Source organism: Aulonocara stuartgranti (genome assembly GCF_965226115.1).
Source record: "Aulonocara stuartgranti genome assembly, chromosome: 7".
Lineage (NCBI taxonomy): Eukaryota > Metazoa > Chordata > Actinopteri > Cichliformes > Cichlidae > Aulonocara > Aulonocara stuartgranti.
Window position 1 is genome coordinate 722,874 of NC_138945.1, and position 21,437 is coordinate 744,310.

At 47.0% G+C, this 21,437-nt stretch overlaps 1 protein-coding gene across 7 annotated transcripts in view; it reads left to right on the forward strand.

Moving 5' to 3' along the window:
* The window catches only part of LOC309709808 (pogo transposable element with KRAB domain), a 67,741-nt gene extending 46,549 nt beyond the window's left edge, over window positions 1–21,192 (forward strand). For 3 of the 7 annotated variants that reach the window (XM_082538662.1, XM_082538663.1, XM_082538668.1), the window contains 4 exons: window positions 4,065–4,175; window positions 13,333–13,405; window positions 18,390–18,485; window positions 20,124–21,192. In XM_082538662.1, coding sequence (XP_082394788.1) covers window positions 4,065–4,175; window positions 13,333–13,405; window positions 18,390–18,485; window positions 20,124–20,272 — 429 coding nt within the window. In that variant the 3' untranslated portion in view covers window positions 20,273–21,192. The remainder of the gene's footprint in view (window positions 1–4,064; window positions 4,176–13,332; window positions 13,406–18,389; window positions 18,486–20,123) is intronic. The other 4 variants (XM_082538664.1, XM_082538666.1, XM_082538665.1 and 1 more) reach the window with 4 other exon arrangements.
* Window positions 21,193–21,437: the final 245 nt, after the last annotated feature.

Here is a 21,437-nt window from a genome sequence, read left to right on the forward strand (position 1 = left end):
CTCTCTCTGTTCCTCTCTCTCCCTCTCTGTTCCTCTCTCTCTCTGCTCCTCTCTCTCTCTCTGTTCCTCTCTCTCTCTGTTCCTCTCTCTCTCTGTTCCTCTCTCTCCCTCTCTGTTCCTCTCTCTCTCTGCTCCTCTCTCTCCCTCTCTGTTCCTCTCTCTCTCTGCTCCTCTCTCTCCCTCTCTGTTCCTCTCCCTCTCTGTTCCTCTCCCTCTCTGTTCCTCTCTCTCTGTTCCTCTCTCTCTCTCTCTCTCTGTTCCTCTCTCTCTCTGTTCCTCTCTCTCTCTGTTCCTCTCTCTCTCTCTGTTCCTCTCTCTCTCTCTCTCTCTGTTCCTCTCTCTCTCTGTTCCTCTCTCTCTCTGTTCCTCTCTCTCTCTCTGTTCCTCTCCCTCTCTGTTCCTCTCTCTCTCTGTTCCTCTCTCTCTCTCTCTCTCTGTTCCTCTCCCTCTCTGTTCCTCTCCCTCTCTGTTCCTCTCTCTCTCTGTTCCTCTCTCTCTCTCTCTCTCTGTTCCTCTCTCTCTCTGTTCCTCTCTCTCCCTCTCTGTTCCTCTCTCTCTCTGTTCCTCTCTCTCTCTCTCTCTGTTCCTCTCTCTCTCTGTTCCTCTCTCTCTCTGTTCCTCTCTCTCTCTCTGTTCCTCTCTCTCTCTCTCTCTCTGTTCCTCTCTCTCTCTGTTCCTCTCTCTCTCTGTTCCTCTCTCTCTCTCTGTTCCTCTCCCTCTCTGTTCCTCTCTCTCTCTGTTCCTCTCTCTCTCTCTCTCTGTTCCTCTCCCTCTCTGTTCCTCTCCCTCTCTGTTCCTCTCTCTCTCTGTTCCTCTCTCTCTCTCTCTCTCTGTTCCTCTCTCTCTCTGTTCCTCTCTCTCCCTCTCTGTTCCTCTCCCTCTCTGTTCCTCTCTCTCTCTGTTCCTCTCTCTCTCTCTCTCTCTGTTCCTCTCTCTCTCTGTTCCTCTCTCTCCCTCTCTGTTCCTCTCTCTCTCTGTTCCTCTCTCTCCCTCTCTGTTCCTCTCTCTCTCTGTTCCTCTCTCTCTCTGTTCCTCTCTCTCTCTGTTCCTCTCTCTCCCTCTCTGTTCCTCTCTCTCTCTGCTCCTCTCTCTCCCTCTTTGTGCTGACAATCATCAAATATACAGTGGAAACCAGATATTTACCCTTCAGATCAAAACACTTTTTTAATTGTAACATCAAATCAGACTAAATGTTTATTTTTTAGATAAATATAAAAACATATTTGTTAACTTTAAGAGTAAAGAGAGAAACTGTCTGTATTTCTTAATTGTAAATGGCACCAAATTGTATTCAAACTGAGCCACACTTATGGAGCTCCACAGTTCTGTTCCTGGTGTTTTGTTGACATCTCTTGATGTTCCCATGTCACAGAAACAGGCTCTGTGTTTTGCCTTATATGCATCCACAGCTGTGCCACCAGTTTACTCACATGGACTCTACTAATTCCTCCTATTTGCTCTCCCTAAAAAGTCCCTTCATAAACTCCAACTTCTTCAAAACTCTGCAGCTCGGGTCATAACTTGCACTCCGTCAAGAGCTCATATTACCCCAGTTCTTCAGCAGCTTCACTGGTTGTCCGTAGAAACCAGGATAAACTTTAAAATCTTACTTCTTACATACAAGTGTGTCCATAAATCTGCTCCTGCATATTTGTGTGACCTGCTCCATATCACCACTGTTTCCCGCCCTCTCAGATCATCATCTTACCGTTCCATCCTCACACTTCATCACTGTGGGGAGCAGAGCTTTCAGTCGCTCTGCTCCTCGGCTCTCGAACTCTTTTCCTCCTGCACTAAGAAATATTGACTCCCTCTCTGTACTTAAGACACAGCTCAAAACACATCTGTTTAAACTGGCTTATTCGCTTTAATGCTGATTTTATCTGTTGTCACGCTCTGTTTTGTAATTTTAACTTATTTGATGTATTTTATCACTACTGTTCCTTTTATTAATTGTGTTCTTTGTAAGGTGACCTTGGGTTTCTGAAAGGCGGTTAGACGTTATGTAGCAGAAAATGGACCCAACAGCGATTTTATTAGAAAATTCCAACTACAATGTACGAGCAGCACTTGGTGACAGTGGGAAGGAAGAACTGCTTTTTAGCAGGAAGAGAGCCAGGATCAGGAAGGGGGAGGTGGAAATAGAAGAGCTTGCTCAAACTGAAAATCATCAGACTTTCACAGTGTGTGTGTGTGTGTGTGTGTGTGTGTGTGTGTGTGCATGTTTAGATAGTTTTGTGAGGACAGAAAATTGTCATGCCACAATACTTGTGGGGACAAACTAGGGATGGGTATCGAAACCCGGTTCTTGTTGAGAACCGGTTCCTACTGTTTCAGTTCCTTGGAATCGTTTGCCATTTTTGCAAACGATTCCCTTATCGATTCCAGTCGCCCCGAATGACGTCACCATGTTGCGGAGCGTCATTTACCTGGCAGGAAACACGGCGCCTAACACTCAAAAGTTTGGTTACACTTTACGAGAACGGATGACAACAGGGCAACTTGCAATACTTGCAAAGTAGATATTTCATTTAAGGGAGGAAACACTACGAATATGCAAAAGCGTTTGCTCACAAAACACACGATGACCTTAAATGAATGTGTCATGAACCGAAGTTCCGAGCGTAGGCAGGACCCAGTAGCAGAACACACACACTAGGGTAGGAGCGAATAAAGAAAGTAATTTTTATTGCAACTAAAGGTGTCCCGTGAGGGTAGCCAGAAAAACAACGTATGAAACCAGAAGAAACCGAGGGACCGCACAGAGAACGCCGAGAGCGGGGCTGTGAGAGGGGTGATAGCCGGGCCGAGTGAACCAGAGGGGGGTGGAGCTCCAAAAGGGGTCGAGACGGCGAAGCTGAATGTGAACCAAATCTCAGGCGGACAGGTGGACAGGTGGACAGGCAGGTGGCTCGAAAACAGAAACACGCCGAGTTGTGATCTGGGTACACAGGGAAAAAAAAACAGTGTTAGGTCCGATGGAGAGTTTGTCATACGAGTTCTTTTCCCGCAGGCGTACGTTACCGCTGAGAGGCGACTACGGACTGGCGTGGAGCAGCAGGTAGGGCAGGATTAAATAGTCCACCTGGTGATCGCCTGGGATGGGATGCAGGTGTGGGGTTAGCAGCCACGCTCGTGGGCGTGGACATCCCAGCAGCACCCCGGACGCCGGGCCACGGACCATGACAGAATGTCGTGTTTTTAATTCGCTCCGGACTCGTGAATCTCAACCCAACAGCAGCGGTAACGTTTGCACGTCCTCTCCCGTTAATGCGGCAGGTAAATAATCAACTAACAGCATATTATGTTAGCGCGATCTGCCTTATTACAAACCTGCCATTACTGTGCATTTAGTGACCATGATGAGACAGAGTCTGGCTCAGATGCTGGCAGTTCTCGCTGCAGTCTGCCGGTAGCGTCTCCTTTCAGGCAGGATAGACGAACGTCACCGAGCAGTGACTCAGTTTGTGGTCAAAGGCTTGCACCCGTTTGCCACAGCAGATGATTTTCAGTAAGTGTGTTTAATTGTAGGCAGGACATTACTGGATATTCTTGTGTAATTGCTACAGAATAATTTATGTTATACTTTGTTATTGCTACAGAAGAATATTTATTTTATTATTTTACATTTACAATTTTTTTTCCTGGGGACCCTGTGACACCCCATTGAAGAGCCGTAGGCTGGATCTCTTGAGATCTCACTGTTGGGTTTGTAAGACCATGTTACTCCTAAATGTCTGTCTTGTTCAAAGAGAAGATATAAAACAAAGTTCTAAGCTAATTGACCTTAGTGTTCTCCTTTTTTTTAAAAGAATCGATAAAGAATCGAATCGTTAAACAGAATCGAAAATGGAATCGGAATCATGAAAATCTTATCAATACCCATCCCTAGGACAAACAGTCATTATGGGGACAAAGTGCTGTCCCCATGAGTTTGAAGACTTTTCTGAGACTCAAAATGTGGTTTTAGTGTCAGGGTTACAATTAGGATATGGTTAGGTTTAGGGTACGGGTTAGGGAAAGCATTATGTCAATGTAATGTCCCCACAAAGATAGTAAACCAGACGTGTGTGTGTTTTCAGACGGCGCTTCACTGGGCAGCCAGGCACGGCCGTGAGGATGCCGTGGACATGATGCTTCACTCTGGAGCCGACGTCAACGTCAGATCAGTGAGTGTGTGTTTGGTGTGTGTGCAGCGCTCAGGACTGATGTTGTTTATAAACTGCACATTGAAGATTAATCTAAGAAACTATCAGGGCTGAACTGAAGCGCACGTGTACAGGAGAATCAGTGTCAGTCTGCCAATAATACATCAGCCTAAACCGCCAAAATAAAGGCCTCTGCTTCTCTCACATATCAGCGCCTCACTGCAGCTGTACTGCTCTCTCTCCTTCCTGCCAAGCCTGCAGGGGCTTTATGACTATCCAGTTAAATCTCTCGCGCTCTCCCTTAACCTCCAGTTCAGTGGACGCCCCATGAGGCCTTTCCCCTCCAATTACTGCATCGTGTGTGAAGTTCAGAGCGTTAACCTGCTGACGAGTGGCAAACAGGCTGGCGTTTTTCAGCCGTCACCCTCCTCCTGCTTCTGCTGCAGCTCACCGAGGAAAGCTCGCTCTTTAATTTGGTTTAATTTAAGCCCTAAGGTCAGTTTTTACAGCAGTTTTTAAGAGTTTAATTCATCTCAAAACACCAGTCGCAGATTTGAAAAGTGATTCCTCAATAAGAAAACAAATCAGCACAGAGACGTAGATAATGATAACCTCCTGATACCTGAGCTGCGTTCAGCTATAAAACAGGAAGTCCTTACTTCATTGTAAAGTGTTATCGCCTAAATGTAATCTGCACTCGCTGACAGCCTGTGGGAATCACTCAACTCAGTTTTAACCGTCACCTTGACGTACTTTATATTGCAAGGTAAAGACCCGACAATAATACAGAAAACCACCAATCACATGACCCCCTGCGAGCAAGCACTTGGTGACAGCGGGAAGGAAAAACTCCCTTTAACAGGAAGAAACCGCAGGAAGAATCAGATTTGGGGAGGTGTGGCCTCTCCCTCCGCCAAGGCTGAGCCCAGCCACCCTCCACAGGAAGCTCATCACTGTGGTGGTCACAGGCGAGGGTGGGAAGGACGATCCAGCTGAGGACCAGAAGGGCGGTTGGGGGGTGGAGAGGCTTAGCTGCAGACTGTCCCACTGTGAGCTGGAGATCACCACCTGATGAAGCAAAGAGCCTCCACCCCTTCACTGACTCCGCCGGGCCTGACATCTAGGTGATGGAGCAGAGACGTGACCCAGAGCAGTCTGGGTGGACCACCACGGAGACCCCGCCACCGAGGAGTGGTTTAAGTAACCCTGTGACCTCACCGGGCTCCCTCTGCAGAGGGCGTGTTCACTCGCTTCCTGCAGGTTTTACTGGACCTGCATGGACGGGATGGATATCACACCGTGGCACTAAACATCCTCATGTGAAGCTGGAAAACTTTAGAATAAGTCCCAAAGCTGAACTGAAAAATACTCGATTACTTTGAGGGCAGTTGAAGAGCAGAGTCCTCCAAACCACAGGAGCCAATCACAATCCTCCGAATCAGAAGAGTTAAAGCCGTCATTTAACTAGACGAGTTATAAACTCCACGGCCACAGACGGAGCAACGAGAGGGAGAATAACCCATATTTGTGTCAGCAGATTGTTCCCACTTCATTCCCTCGTAAATGCTTGCGGCGCGTGTTTGTTTCTTTTCTTTCACAGTCAATAAAAGAGAGCGTGCGCAGAGTGATTTTTAGTGATTCAAGAGTGATTCAAGAGGGCCAATGTTGAGATTACTTAATGGCTTCCCAGACAGCCGTGGGTCCAGAGAATTCAATTTAGCATCTGCCTGTGTGAGCGTTAATCTGCTGCCTCCGCCCGCCGCTGCCGATCATGTGCACACAGGAGATAATGTTTCAGCCTCAGCAGCACAAAGCGGAGCAGACACGTCACTTATTGGCTCCATAATTACATAATTAACTTTTGTCTCTGATCGTTAAGGAGGTAATGGCTCTGATAAAAAGGCCCTCAGCTCGAGCGGCCAGCAAATCAAAAATCAATAATCCATAGCACGGCATCGCGAGCCGAGGAGCGCTCGCGCTTCAGGTAACGATCTGGAGGCTTCGGCGCTTCGCTGATGGATGTTCCTGCAGCCGCGTAAACGCTCGCCTCGGTGCTGCTCCGAGAGGAGGAAACAAGGCCGATTTAAACTGTGCGCTGAAATACAATTATTATTCATTTCATGAATTAAATGAAAATAAATAAAACCGCTTTTATTCATTCAAACAGATTTCTTGTGAGGACACCTGCGTGCTTCTGTCATGCCGTAAAATCACGGCTGGATGAGAGCGGGTGGTTAATTAACTGTGGAGGAAACAGCAAAGCCCCAAATGTCAGGAAGATTTTTGTGAATACGAAAAAAAAGCTGTTTCCCTGTTAAATATGTTGAATTTTCATATTAGACGTAAATGTGGGACAAAGTAGCCAGGTCACCAGGGGTGGCTCTACAGGGGGGCAGCTGGGGGGCAGGTGCCTTATAGCTGCCTTAGAAGAGATTATACAATCACCAGTATTAAAATGTTTTTGCATGCAGGGGATTTTCACTTGCTTCCTGCTGAGGTATGTGCCCCCCTTCTGGTCACACAAACAAGAGCACAGAGCAGCTAACAGTGCTTATTCACAGATAATAAGAATAAGAATGACTTTATTTATCCCGAGGGAAATTCTTTTGTAGGGATGGGTACCGGTGTCGGTTCTGACATAAACGGTAGTAACCAGACCGAAAAGCAGCGCACATTTCGGTGCTTTATTTCGGTGCTTTTTTTTCCTGAGCTGTGATACACTTTAGATTCTAGCCAATCATTTTACGTTTCCGAGGATAGTAGGCGGGTCCAGGTACGTACGTTCTTTTAGAGCAGAGCTACAGATTAAAAATGGCCAAGGCGAAGCGGTCAAAGTCTGGCTGTACTTCACAGCAAAATATGCAAACTCAGCAGCAACAAGTGCTTTAAGCTGATACTGTGATACTGTCAAAGGAGGTAACACCTCGAATCTGATGAAACACCTGGCGACGCATAGCGTTTTTTTAAAAAGCCGAGAAATGCGCCGTATTTGATAGCTTGCTGTGAGACCTCACACCGAGCACATCTACTGCGGGTGTGGTGCCTGTTATCGGACCCGGAGTTAGCAACATCCCCAAAAACACGAAGAGGAGCGTCCTGGCCCCTAGCCCTGCCAGTGTAGCAGAAATGATGAGGATGATGATGCAGCAGCAGCCGTTCTTCTCTGCGTGAGTAGCTTAATGTTGTTCGTGTGTAATTTACGTTGAGTAGGCTAACCACGTTATTACATTAATGCATGTAAGGTGAACTAGCAAACATCATCATAGCTACATGCAGCTGTCTTCTTGTTTGATGGCAGATACTCCCTTCACCATGGCCAAAAAGGCTAAAATGACCAAAGAAAAAGAGGGAAACAGCTGAACATGAGAGGTTTTTGGACAAAGTTTGTGTTTTTTCCATTGTTTAAGCACTGCTTCCAGCCAAGAGTGATACCATATATGCCCCATAGCTGCAGAAAAGGCTAACATTGTTCTCTTTTTACAAAAAACAGCTGAGCATGAGAGGTTTTTGGACCAATTTTGTGTTCTCCATTCTTTAAGCACCGTTTGAGCACCGGCACCGTTTCAAAAGTACCGATTTGGCACCGGTATCGGATAAAACCTAAACGATACCCATCCCTATTCTTTTGTCATGTACATGCTCAGAGCAGCAGGAGAGACAGAGGAACAGATGAATAAGATATACAATATATACAATATATACAATAAGAATAGTAGTGTACAGTAATATGCAGTAGGATAGTGCAAGACATAGTATCAAATAACTCTAACGAAGTAATATATATAACTCTATCCTGGAGAATAAATAACTGAACTATCAGTGCAGGCGATTCTAGAAAGTGACAGTAATGTGCAATAGAATAAAGGGAGTAGCAGAGTATGATGGGGGATGAAACAAGGTACTGTTGCACGGTCTGAGAGGGAACAGAATAACATTGGTAAGTCTCAGGAAAATCACCTACAGAGTGAGGAAGAGATAAACAGTCTTATTGGATTTACTGTGGCAGTCAGTTCTGCATTTCGGGGCGATGAGTCTTTTGCTGCGTTTGCTCCGATGGTCCATCATGGGGGTGTGCATGGGGTGACAGGGGTTGTCCATGATGGAAAGATAACCAAGAAACGTCATCAAAGCTTTTTTTTTACTTCCAAAGAAACCTTTGAGCCATCGATCTTTGAGTCCGTTAGCTCCACACTCATTTCTCCTGCTCAGATTGTCCCCGCAGCTTTAACGATTGTTGGTGTTTGAGCCCACGATCGGTCACTTCCGCTCCAGGACGTGTTCCACTCGACCTTCTTGTTCATGATACCGTTGATTTTCACTAACCTGCCCACGCCTCCAAACCATGCTGGGATCTCTGCTGTGGATGCAGCTGCCACAAAGATCTTTGTGCTCCCTGGAAACTCGGAGGTGTTCCTGGATGTTTGCAGGCCTCAGTAATGACCTCCCAGCAGCTGAAGAACACTCGTCTTTCTGTTCAGGAATCCAAGTACATGAGCTGTAATTTGGCATCTTAGTGAAATAATAATATAATAATCAGCTTCACATTTTGTCACTAAAAATATGATTAAAGGCCTTTCCTTACTGCTGTTGTATTTATTGGAGATGATGTAGAGACACCAGTAATGTGATATTATTATAGGGCAGCTGTAGTATAAACGCGTTGTTCGACTGGGCTGCCCCTCGGCAGGCTTCCTAAAGTGGCCAAGCAGAGGATGGTGGACTTCTATGAATCACCTGGATCTTAAAAGCTGCTCTACTGCAGTTCACGAAAAAAACATGGCGCTGTGGTGAGCTCGGGGAAAAGCACGTTTTAGATCTCACCCTGTATCAACACACCTGAATCAAATGATTAGTTCATTATCAGGCTTCTGGAGAACTTCAAGACATGTTGAGGTCATTTAGCCGTTTAAATCAGCTGTGATGGATCAAGGACACATCTAAATCCTGCAGGACACCAGCCCTCGAGGCCTGGAGTTCTCCACCTGTGGTGAAGAGGCTGACGTTGTTCACGTGTAAAAAAGTGTTTGTGAGGTCTAAACATCTTCCTCCTCCTCAGTGATATCATTGCCCTGTTTCTCTGTTTTTCTTTCCCGCCTCTTCACCCCACTCTCGGCTCATCCTCCTCACCAGCATGTAAGTATGTTTCTGAGATCTCCACAGAGACGAGCGGTCCTACAGATCAGCCGTCTCGCTCTTTAAGTCGATGGAGCTTCAGTCGGAGCGCCCGGAGCGGTACCGTCTTTGATCTCCTGAATTTAACTCTGTGTTTCTCTGACCTCCTCATGCCGCTCGCCGCTCTCTGAAGGGGGTAAGTCGTGTTTTAGTCACCTTTGAGTCCACAGAGCAGCACACCGCACAAAACGCCTTCTGGCATCTCCACCCCGACAGCTCGGCTCACGTTCCCGGCACTCTGATATCATTCTCACTCGAGCGTCTGCAGTGTCCGTTCTCTGCTCCGATGCAGTAACTCTGACAGGAAACACAGCAGCGTGTGGACGCGTGCTTCTTTAATCCCGCTTCCTATGAAACCTGGCAGCAGCTCGCCGTCTGCGCTCTCTCTGTTCATTTCATTTTTGAAGGTGTTCTGAGACTTTGTGTCTCCTTCTGGTTATTTTGAGTCTATCTGAAGTTTTCTGGGGTAAATAAGGAAGTTTTTGTCTGTCTGCTACACCAAGTGCAGGTCCACCTGCGCAGACAGGCTTCCAGATGTCGGTCAATCAGAAGAAAGTAGGCCTTAAAGAGACAGGAGCAAGGCTTGGAGCTTGTTTCAGTCAGAAGAGCTCAGATTTCTTTTGATGTCTTTGTCATAGTTTGGGCGTGTTTGTGTCTTTTATGGCTGTTATGATAAATAACTGTTCACAGAAGTGTGGCACAAACAGGCCAGGTCCACACTGACATTTACTCTGACCTGTTATTATAAATCCTTGTTTGTCATTAGAGCAGAAGAACACAAGGAAACACAAATATTTGAGAAATCTGTCCCAAGCCTGTTTATAAATAAACATGTCAGAGACGTCCAACACACGGACATCTCTGAGAAATCAAGCAGAACATTAAACCACTAAAACTGCATTTAATGTTCAGGATGCAACCGAATAAAGTGGCTTCATAATAATAATGTATATTATTATGTTCTAGCATTGGGTCTTGTTCCTGCTGGTGGGTTAGGGCATTACCGAAACATCAAACAGGGATTTTTGTGGACTTTTAGGTCGCTGTATCTGATTCAATTATGGGTTCAGACTGATCAATCAGCAGTTGTTTCCATCACCTTATTTACCCCAGAGTCTTCTGAACTCTCACATCTCCATTATTCAAAGACTGCAACACGTCAAAATTCTGTTATCGATGTGCAGACCTGGAATTATATCAATAAGAGCAGACGCCTAAAACTGACTGTAGAAATAACTCAGTTGTGACTGCTTCAGTCGTAGCGGGTCTCTGCGTTTGACATTTCCACCGGTAAACCTGTGTCCATGACAACGCGGAAGAGCGTGGAAACATGCCGAGTGAGCGTCTCCAAACTGGTATCTGTGGACATTACTGTAATCATACTTACTACTGTCTACACATACAACTCTATCAAACACTCCATATTTATAGATTTATAGAAACGAGCTGTAAATGGGCCAATGGGATCCATCCATGCATCATTTGATGAAGCTAAACTTCCACAGCAGTTATTGAATATGTGTAAACTGCAGAGGGTGGAGCAGAAGGCCTGTCGTTGTCTGAGATAAACTGAGCCTCGTGTTAAATTCTGACTTATCAGCAGGTCATTGTAGATAATTGTAGATGAACAATACCACTGATAACAGCCAGTAACTGCTGGATAACAGCTGGAACGGTGGGGGTCGGGTTAGTCACAGTAAGAGCTGCCTGACTGTGGTTAAGCTACAGATATCACCATCAGAGCAGTGTTTCACTGTGATCTGTTCACAGATATAGAATCAGCTCAGAGCAGATGTGTCCGTCTGCTCTCACAGACACTGGTTAGTTAACGGGTTAGCATACGCGCTGAGGTGGTTTAGCAGGTTGCATTTAATGAGAGTGAAACGTAGAGCAGCTCTGGGGTGTCGCTGGCACTTCTTAGATCAGGCTGAGGCCTCACCTTGATGTTCCTTGGCTCTCAGGACCTCCTGCTGAGGTGGCCTTTACCTGCGATATGAAGCTCAAAGTGCACCTGAACACATAAAAGCAGCTCAACCTTTCAGCGAAATGTCAGATGGCGTGTTTCCTGAAAGTGACGCATAAGTGTTTATCTGTTGTTTGTTCAAAGAAGTGCATGATCCAGCAGTCAAACTGAGAGAGCCTCTTCTGATCGTTAGAGGTGATACTGGGAAAGCGTGCGCCTCGCGGCGAGGGCGCTGACAGGACGGCAGGAGTGTGACGACGAGGCGTCTCTGTGTTCTCCAGGCCCGTTTACGGCCCGTTAACTACAGACCCGTCCTTGTAATGAACACCGACTGTCTGCTGTCACAGACCGCACGTTAAATGGCGGCGTGACAGCAAAGAGGGCGTCTGTTTGTCTATGGCACTGACAGCAGCTCCTCCTCTGGGATTCGTTGTGTTAAAGTGTACAAATGATGCTCACGTCCTCTTTACACACTCGCTGCTCAGAGGAAGCAGCGTGGACAAGCATCTGTCAGTGATCAGAGCGCTCAGACTGACACGCTCACAGATTCTTCTTGACTCCAAAGAAACCGAGAACAATAGCTGCTGTTATTGCTGATGGCAGGAAGTGCTCACGCATTGATGTGAGTGCGTAGAAAAGTAACCATGGTAACAGGTAAACAGCTCAAACACAGCCTGAACACAACAAGACAGCGCATCCATCCATCCACCATCCCTCCATCCATCCATCCATCCATCCAACCATCCATCCATCCATCCATCCATCCATCCATCCATCCATCCATCCATCCATCCATCCATCTATCTAGCCATCCAACCATCCATCCATCCACCATCCCTCCATCCATCCATCCATCCAACCATCCATCCATCCATCTAGCCATCCATCCCTCCATCCACCATCCCTCCATCCACCATCCCTCCATCCATCCATCCAACCATCGATCCATCCATCCATCCATCCATCCATCCATCCATCCATCCACCTGAACATCCATCCATCCATCCATCCATCCATCCATCCATCCATCCAACCATCGATCCATCCATCCATCCATCCATCCATCCATCCATCCATCCATCCATCCATCCATCCATTCAACCATCCATCCATCCACCTGAACATCCATCCATCCATCCATCCATCCATCCACCAATTAGTCTGTCTGGGGGGAGGGGGCTGGGGTTGCATCTTTGGTGGTTGGTGTCTCTGGTTGTTTGTCAGTGGTAGTTTAGAGTAAAAGTGGTAGTTTAAGGTCTTTGTGGTAGTTTAATGTTTGTTTGTGGTAGTTTGGTGTCTTTGTGGTAGTTTAGCCTTTGTTTGTGATAGTTGAGTGGGGTTTTTCTGGGAGTGTGGGGTCTGTGTGGTAGTTTCGAGTCTTTGTGGTAATTTAGTTTTTATTTGTGGCAGTTATGTGTTTATTTGTGGTAGTTTAGTGCTTCTTTGTGGTAGTTTAGGGTCTTTGTGGTCGTTTAGCCTTTGTGGTAGTTCGGTGTGTTTTTTCTGGTAGTTTGGGGTCTATGTGGTAGTTTAGGGTCTTTGTGGTAGTTTAGTATTTGTGGTAGTTCAGGGTCTTTGTGGTAGTTTAGCGTAAATGTGGTAGTTTAGTGTATGTTTGTGGTAGTTTAGAATAAATGTGGTAGGTTAGTGTTTGTTTCGGGTAATTTAGTGTTTGTTTGTGGTGGTTATGTGTTTGTTTTCGGTAGTTTAGTGCTTCTTTGTGGGAGTTTAGGGTCTATGTGGTCGTTTAGCCTTTGTTTGTGGTAGTTGAGTGGTTTTTTTTTCGGTAGTTTAGGGTCTATGTGGTCGTTTAGCCTTTGTTTGTGGTAGTTGAGTGGGGTTTTTTTCGGTAGTTTGGGGTCTGTGTGGTAGTTTAGAGTAAATGTGGTAGTTTAGTGTTTGTTTCGGGTAGTTTGCTTTGTCAGGTCCTGTCCGTGAAGTCACCGTGTACAATTACACAGTGATATAGCTTCTACGACTGAGCTAACGAGAAGCTGCTTCAGTGTTTGCAGCTGTGAGTGATGAGGTAACAGCTCATAATCTTCACAGGGTTACACAGCTCTTCACCTGGCCTCCATTCACGGACACCAGGACGTCGTTCAGACCCTGATCAACACTCAGAGTGAGTCTGCCTTCACCACCTCTCTTCATCACAGTGTTCAGTATCATTAATGTAATTCATTATTATTTTAATAACTGATGAAGGCCACAGTCGCACTGCACTCTGCAGCCGCCCCATTCTTGTCTCTGATATTTGATGAAGACGAGCTTGATGCTGACGAGGAGACGTTGTTTATCGTTTGGAATATTAAAAAGCAGCATGAAAATTTCACATTTACTAAGACTGATCTCATCTCAGCTTCATTTTCCCAGATCGTTATTGCAGCACCCAGCTCTGCATGCAGACTTTTTAAAATTGTCTGTCGGTTTATGTGCAGATTAAAGTTAAAACAGCAGAAGTTAGAGCAGCGGCTAACAGTCAGACCAAAGATCACAATGACCTGTCCGTAAGCTGCAGCTTCGTGTCCGGACTGTTTTTCCACTGAAGCACGATTCATGTGAGGATTTTTCTTCGTGTGAAGTTTTCAAATTGACATTCACACCACAAATCAAATAGCGAGGGATTGTTCTCCTGCACGCCTCACAGGCTGGCAGAGGTGAAGAAGCACTGATGCAGATCACCTCTGCCAGACAAAAGACCCACCCAGCGCTCAGACTGACAAGTCCAAATGCTCACCTCCGCCCTCCTCCTCAGGAAGAGGCGAGGCGGGCAGTTCGCTAATGAGCTAATGAGGCACACCTGCGCTTCAGGCCACCAGGCGCTTCATGATGGACTTGTGACGATCCCTGCAGAGCAGCGGTTTGAACCCCTGTAGCCACAGACTGCCATATGCTGTGAGTCAGAGCACGCAAACGGCCGCCGACATGTACGGTCTGCAGGGTCAGACACGAAGCATGTTTCCATATGGCCACGGAGGAGAACCCGCCAAAATAAAACGCAGCAGGAAATCAGCAGATCTGAGCTGCCAATCAAACGGTTTCAGTTCAAACTGTATTCACGTGAAGCTCCACCTGCTGCAGCTTCTGACCCACGCCGGTGGCTCGGATATAAACGGGTCTCCAGCCTTCTCCCAGATTCCTTAAGGACTTTGTCGTTTCTGTGCCAGGGAAGATGAGACGATGAGTTTGCATGTTTTCGATTTTAGCATGCAGAGTTCACAGACTCCTGAGACGATGCAGAAGCCAAACTGTGCAGGACGTCAGTGAGAGCTCCTGAAAATCACACCAGAAAGCAGCTGGAAACCAGGGAAATTACAGCAGCCGGACTCAGCTGGTGCTCCGAGTGCAGATATGGTTTCAGGAAAAGGCCTCCTCGCTGCCGTGGAGGCGAGCTTTGGTTTCTCCTTCTGAGGCCGGTGGGTGGAGCGACAGTGGGAGTTAAACAGTCTGTAATGACCAGAGTCGGTTACCAGCGGTAACCATTAGCTGCTGCGTTCAGCCTCCAGCCTCCACAAAAGGGATATCACCGTGAGCCGCATGTGTCCTGATTGAACTTCCCCAAGTTTTAAATGTGGCATCAAACAGTAAAGTTCAGCAGGAATATTCATCCCACAGCAAAAAGCCTGCAGGAGAGCGTTGGTGCAAACACGACACACAGGGCATTCATCACCTGATGTTTGGTACCCTGGTGCTGAAGCCTGCCCAGGCTCTGCTTCAGCGACACCAGAGGGGTGAAACATGATGTTAAACATATGAAATGTTCCACTCTGAGCTCTGGGAAGATGTATGTTTTGATCCCTGTTCAAAATCCAATTTTAAAAACACTTCCGACTAAAGAGTCAGGATGGAAACAGAGTGATAGATGTGAGCGACACGAGAAACTTCAACAGGCAACACGTGGCAATCGTGGTTCAAGAGTTGGGAGTTCGCCTTGTAATCCGAAGGTTGCCGGTTCGAGTCCCGGCTCGGACAGTCTCGGTTGTTGTGTCCTTGGGCAAGACACTTCACCCGTTGCCTACTGGTGGTGGTCAGAGGGCCCGGTGGCGCCAGTGTCCGGCAGCCTCGCCTCTGTCAGTGCGCCCCAGGGTGGCTGTGGCTACAATGTAGCTGCCATCACCAATGTGTGTGTGAATGGGTGGATGACTGGATATGTAAAGCGCTTTGGGGTCCTTAGGGACTAGTAAAGCACTATATAAATACAGACCATTTACCATTTACGTGTGAAAGCTTAACACCCGAACACAGCGAGCTGTCAGTTCTCTGTTTAAGGATGACTGACAGCGTGTGTGAATGTGAGAGTGAATGAATAGTGGAATTGTAAAGTGCTTTGGGTGTCTAGAAAAGCGCTATATAAATGCAATCCATTATTGTTATTATTAATCTCCAATGATCACCCACCGCCTTCCCGAGGCCTCCTATCTGTGGAGATCACAGAGATCCAAACTGCTTCCTCCTGGAGACACCTTTCAGAAAAATCATGTTTAAAAATGTTTCACTAAAGACCTTCAGCCAGAGACTTTACTCTTCTCTATCTGTCTATCCATCCATCATCCATCTGTCCATCTATCCATCCATCATCCATCCAAATATCCATCCATCCATCTGTCCATCTATCCATCCATCATCCATCCAAATATCCATCCATCCATCCATCATCCATCTGTCCATCTATCCATCATCCATCTGTCCATCTGTCCATCCATCCATCATCCATCATCCATCTGTCCATCCATCCATCATCCATCCAAATATCCATCCATCCATCCATCATCCATCTGTCCATCTATCCATCCATCCATCATCCATCCATCTGTCTATCCATCCATCCATCCATCCCCCCATCCACCATCCATCCATCCCTCCATCCATCATCCATCCCCCCATCCATCATCCATCCATCCATCCGTCCATCCATCATCCATCTATCCATCTATCCATCCATCCATCATCCATCCATCTGTCTATCCATCCATCCATCCATCCCCCCATCCACCATCCATCCATCCCTCCATCCATCATCCATCCCCCCATCCATCATCCATCCATCCATCCGTCCATCCATCATCCATCTGTCCATCTATCCATCCATCCATCATCCATCCATCTGTCTATCCATCCATCCATCCATCCCTCCATCCATCATCCATCTGTCCATCTATCCATCCATCATCCATCCAAATATCCATCTATCCATCCATCATCCATCATCCATCTGTCCATCCATCCATCATCCATCCATCCATCCGTCCATCCATCATCCATCTGTCCATCTATCCATCCATCCATCATCCATCCATCTGTCTATCCATCCATCCATCCATCCCTCCATCCATCATCCATCTGTCCATCTATCCATCCATCATCCATCCAAATATCCATCCATCCATCCATCATCCATCTGTCCATCTATCCATCCATCATCCATCCAAATATCCATCCATCCATCCATCATCCATCTGTCCATCTATCCATCCATCATCCATCCAAATATCCATCCATCCATCCATCATCCATCTGTCCATCTATCCATCATCCATCTGTCCATCTGTCCATCCATCCATCATCCATCATCCATCTGTCCATCCATCCATCATCCATCCAAATATCCATCCATCCATCCATCATCCATCTGTCCATCTATCCATCCATCCATCATCCATCCATCTGTCTATCCATCCATCCATCCATCCCCCCATCCACCATCCATCCATCCCTCCATCCATCATCCATCCCCCCATCCATCATCCATCCATCCATCCGTCCATCCATCATCCATCTATCCATCTATCCATCCATCCATCATCCATCCATCTGTCTATCCATCCATCCATCCATCCCCCCATCCACCATCCATCCATCCCTCCATCCATCATCCATCCCCCCATCCATCATCCATCCATCCATCCATCCATCCATCATCCATCTGTCCATCTATCCATCCATCCATCATCCATCCATCTGTCTATCCATCCATCCATCCATCCCTCCATCCATCATCCATCTGTCCATCTATCCATCCATCATCCATCCAAATATCCATCTATCCATCCATCATCCATCATCCATCTGTCCATCCATCCATCATCCATCCATCCATCCGTCCATCCATCATCCATCTGTCCATCTATCCATCCATCCATCATCCATCCATCTGTCTATCCATCCATCCATCCATCCCTCCATCCATCATCCATCTGTCCATCTATCCATCCATCATCCATCCAAATATCCATCCATCCATCCATCATCCATCTGTCCATCTATCCATCCATCATCCATCATCCATCTGTCCATCCATCCACCATCCATCCATCCATCCATCCATCCCTCCATCCATCATCCATCTGTCCATCCACCATCCATCCAAACATCCATCCAACCATCCAACCATCCATCCATCCATCCACCCATCCATCCCTACATCTATCCCTCGCTCCTTCTGTCCATCCGTCCATTTTGTGGATGTAGGGTCCCACAGACTCTGAGCTGTGAGGAAGTCACATTTAAAAGTGAAAAACTTTGTGAGAGAATTGCACATCTCATTTCCTAGTGATCCAGATACTGAAGGAAAAACAAACCTTTATTATCCGCGATGTTCCTGTCAGAGATGCATGTTTCTGTCTTTTAGTTGATGAAACAAATGCTGAATGATGACCCCAGAATAAGCAGTTTTTATCTCCTGCTGGGCAGCGTCAGCACACAGACAGCTTCCTGTCAGTCTGTCACATAAAAGCCAATAATAAACTGAGATGTCTTTCATTAGAGATCAGGCCAAACCGCCACGCCCCCGAGCTGTAAATATGAAGACAAAGGCTTAAACAGAACATTTCACTTGACAGGAAATGCAGGGATACAGGTTGACATCCTTTCCTGTGTCTGCGTGACTCTCTGAAGTGTCCTCCTGTGAATTTAAACCTGAGTTTAGGATTCACTGATGGAGATGTACCTCTCGATATGTTTCCGGCGTTTCCTTGAACCCTGCAAAGACGACCTCTGAATGTTCACTCCTGTCAGTCTGACTCCATCGACTCAAACAGAATCCATACACAATGCCAATACGATATGATTTTAATCCAGAGGAAACTGTCGTGTTTTGTCTTAATCAGATGCTAAAACCAACATCAGAGATTACCACGGGAAGACGGCCGTTCAGTACTGGAGCGGCAGCGCCGACATCTTCGAGAAACCCGAGTCTCAGTCAGGTCTGTCCAACAATTATTATAAGAATCACTTTTTTTATGTTTTCATTACCAGAACCATGCTGCATGGGCTACGGAAGCCCATCTGTGCCAGTGAAGTTACTCTGTACCAGGCTCTCAAACTCGTGGCTCAGGGGCCGCAAGTGGCCCACATCACCCAAACATGCGGCCCATACACTGACGTGAAGAAATCGAATGCAGTTTGGTTTTTAAAATGACTTTTTGTTATAATTTAAAATTCTTATATTTAATGTCCAAAAAGCTTTAAAGTCATCACAGAGAACAGAAGCTTCTGGATTATTATTATTAACTGTTACTCATTAGTGAAGTTTTCTCTCCTGTTCTCTGTAGTCACCGCGTTTTGTCGTTCTTTTCATTTAAAAAATAAAGATGGAAACTCTATAACGCCAAAGGAAGCAAATCTGTATTTCACAATAAAAGCATGACCTACAGTCTGTGGAGTCAGTAATTATTGTTTCAGTGTCATTAGCAAAGATATTTTCAGACCTTTGCTAATCTGAGAGCGACTGCAGCGGCCGTGCTGGTCGCAGAGGTGGAGGCTGTTTCACGCTCTCCGTGTGGGCGAGTGGCCGGCGTCGGTGCATTTCCCCTCACAGAGAGTTTCTTCTGTGTGCGGAGCCAGTCAAAGCTCGGTGTCTCTGGTTGCAGATGGATCCGTCTGCTGCTCGATCACAGAGACAGTATAACAGGAGGGTTTAGATCTGTGCTTCGGTCAGGTTGGGTGTCAGGCGCCACCTCTCTGGGGACATCTCAGGCCCTCCAAGGTTTGGAGGCCTATCTCCCCCCACCACCACTCCCCCTGCCAGTGGCGGACTCCCTCAGGTGTCGGTGCGTTGGTGGTTCTTTGTGTCCGGGGATGGGCGTCCAGGTACACACCGGCTCACTCCTTGGCGGCCGCTTGTCGGGGCCTGGAGCCTGGGGCTCGCTCGAGCCACTTCGGAGGTGGGGTGCCCCCGGCCTCTCGGCCTGGGGCTCGGTCACTCAGGCACGGCTGGCTGCCGGCGGAGCTCACGGGCGCGTCACTGCAACTCCCCCTGGCTTCTGCTCCGCGGCTGCTGAGTGAGCCCTCATCTGGGACTCTCCTCAGCTCTTTCTGGGACAGTGGCGCGGCTGCCCCTCTGTTGGTCTTCCTTGGTCTCTTGTGTTCTGGGGGCCTCTGGATGTCTGGAGTTTTGATCTCCTCCATACCTGCTTCATGCCCTGGAGGACGGGGCTGTGGCCCCCCCACACCCTCTAGCAGATCATTACATGAAGGAACCTTTTAAAAAAACAAGCGCGTCCATGCTCACAGGTGTACACACGGGTGATCACACCCACAAACTACACCCTTTTTGGATCCTACCTCAAAGCACACTGTGTTCTGTTGATCTTATGTGCTGCACAATAATGTTTATAAAAAAAAATTAAAAAAAAGAGATCTGAGACTGACACATAAAAAACTGCTATTTAAAAAAAGATTATATATGCAGTGTAAATGCATACCAATACAGCTCTATTAGAGTGAAACTACTCGTTTAAATGAATACATAATAAATATATATACACAAATAAAAATTTTTTAAAAAGAGATCTGTGCTTCGGTCAAAGTTTGACCTCAGTCGTGTGTTTTGTTCTTTTCAGGCGGGAGGTGTGTTCGCCGTCAGCGGACGCAGCGTTACGCTCTGCCGTCCTTCCTGCTGTCTCGCTCTCGCAGTCAGGGACAGCTCAACCTGGAGTTCAGGACGCCGCCTCAGTCCTCCTCCCACGACGCCTTGGACCTCCATGTTTAAAGTTGATCGCCCTGCCTGAAACCCGGTGACCCGCTCTGTCCCCGTTTGGGCCACGCAGGGTTTCTGGGCTTGGAGCCACAGATGGCAAAGATGGCCGCAGGAGGTGGATGTGAGCTGTGTCACTTTTAAAGAGCAGACTCAGACCTGAACACAAGGCGGGCCTCATTTTAAAGCCAAGGTTCATCAAGCAGAGGTGTCAAACATAAGGCCCGCGGGCCAGAATCGGCCTTGCAAAGATCCAAGGACGACATGAAGTTTGCTGATGAAGACCTGCCTCAAGTGATGAAGAACAGATAAAGAATTACATTTTTTTCACTCTCGACTGTAATAATGTGTTTTTATAGAAAAATAAAAACAGACGTTTTCTGTGAATCAACAGAAATATTCAATCTGAGCAGCGAGCCACAGAACCGCTCTGATTTTACACATTTCTTTCTCTTCATGTAGAAAATCTTCTTATTCACATATCTCAGGGATTAAGTGTGTGGAGTTTCACCAGGATGCATGTGTCCCACCGTGTTGAATCACTTTGACTTTTGCTGCTTTAAAGCAGGGGTGGGGAACTCCAGGCCTCGAGGGCCGGTGTCCTGCATGTGGCTAAATGACCTCCTCAACATGTCTCAGAGTTCTCCAGAGGCCTGGTAATGAACTAATCATGCGATTCAGGTGTGCTGACCGAGGTTGAGATCTAAAACCTGCAGGGTGGAGTTCCCCACCCCTCCTTTAAAGGAACCAAAGGCAAAATAATCCAGAGGTGTAGAATTCCAGGAACTAGGCATCGGATGCTCAGTACTGACGTGTCGATGCAGGAAGTGCAGATGCTTCCAGACTGTGCTCAAAACACCCGCATCGCGTGACCACGGTTAGTCCCGACAGGTGGCTTTTACCTGGAGCAGAGCTGGAGAGTACCTGTGTTTTCACCCAATAAAAATGTCTCGATATGACCTGTTTGAACTCTGTTCCTCCATTTTCTCTCAGAGAGCTTCGGTCCAAACACCCTCCTTCATTTGATCTTATAAACTGGTTTGTTGTGCATCGCTAACGCTGTAGCGGTTTGCTGGCGTTGGAGGGCCGTTGTGAACGTGGCGCTGACGGACCGGGACAGAAGTCGTTTAAAGGAAGCCGATAGCGCCGGCTCTGTCAGACACGCCTCACCCTCTCACTC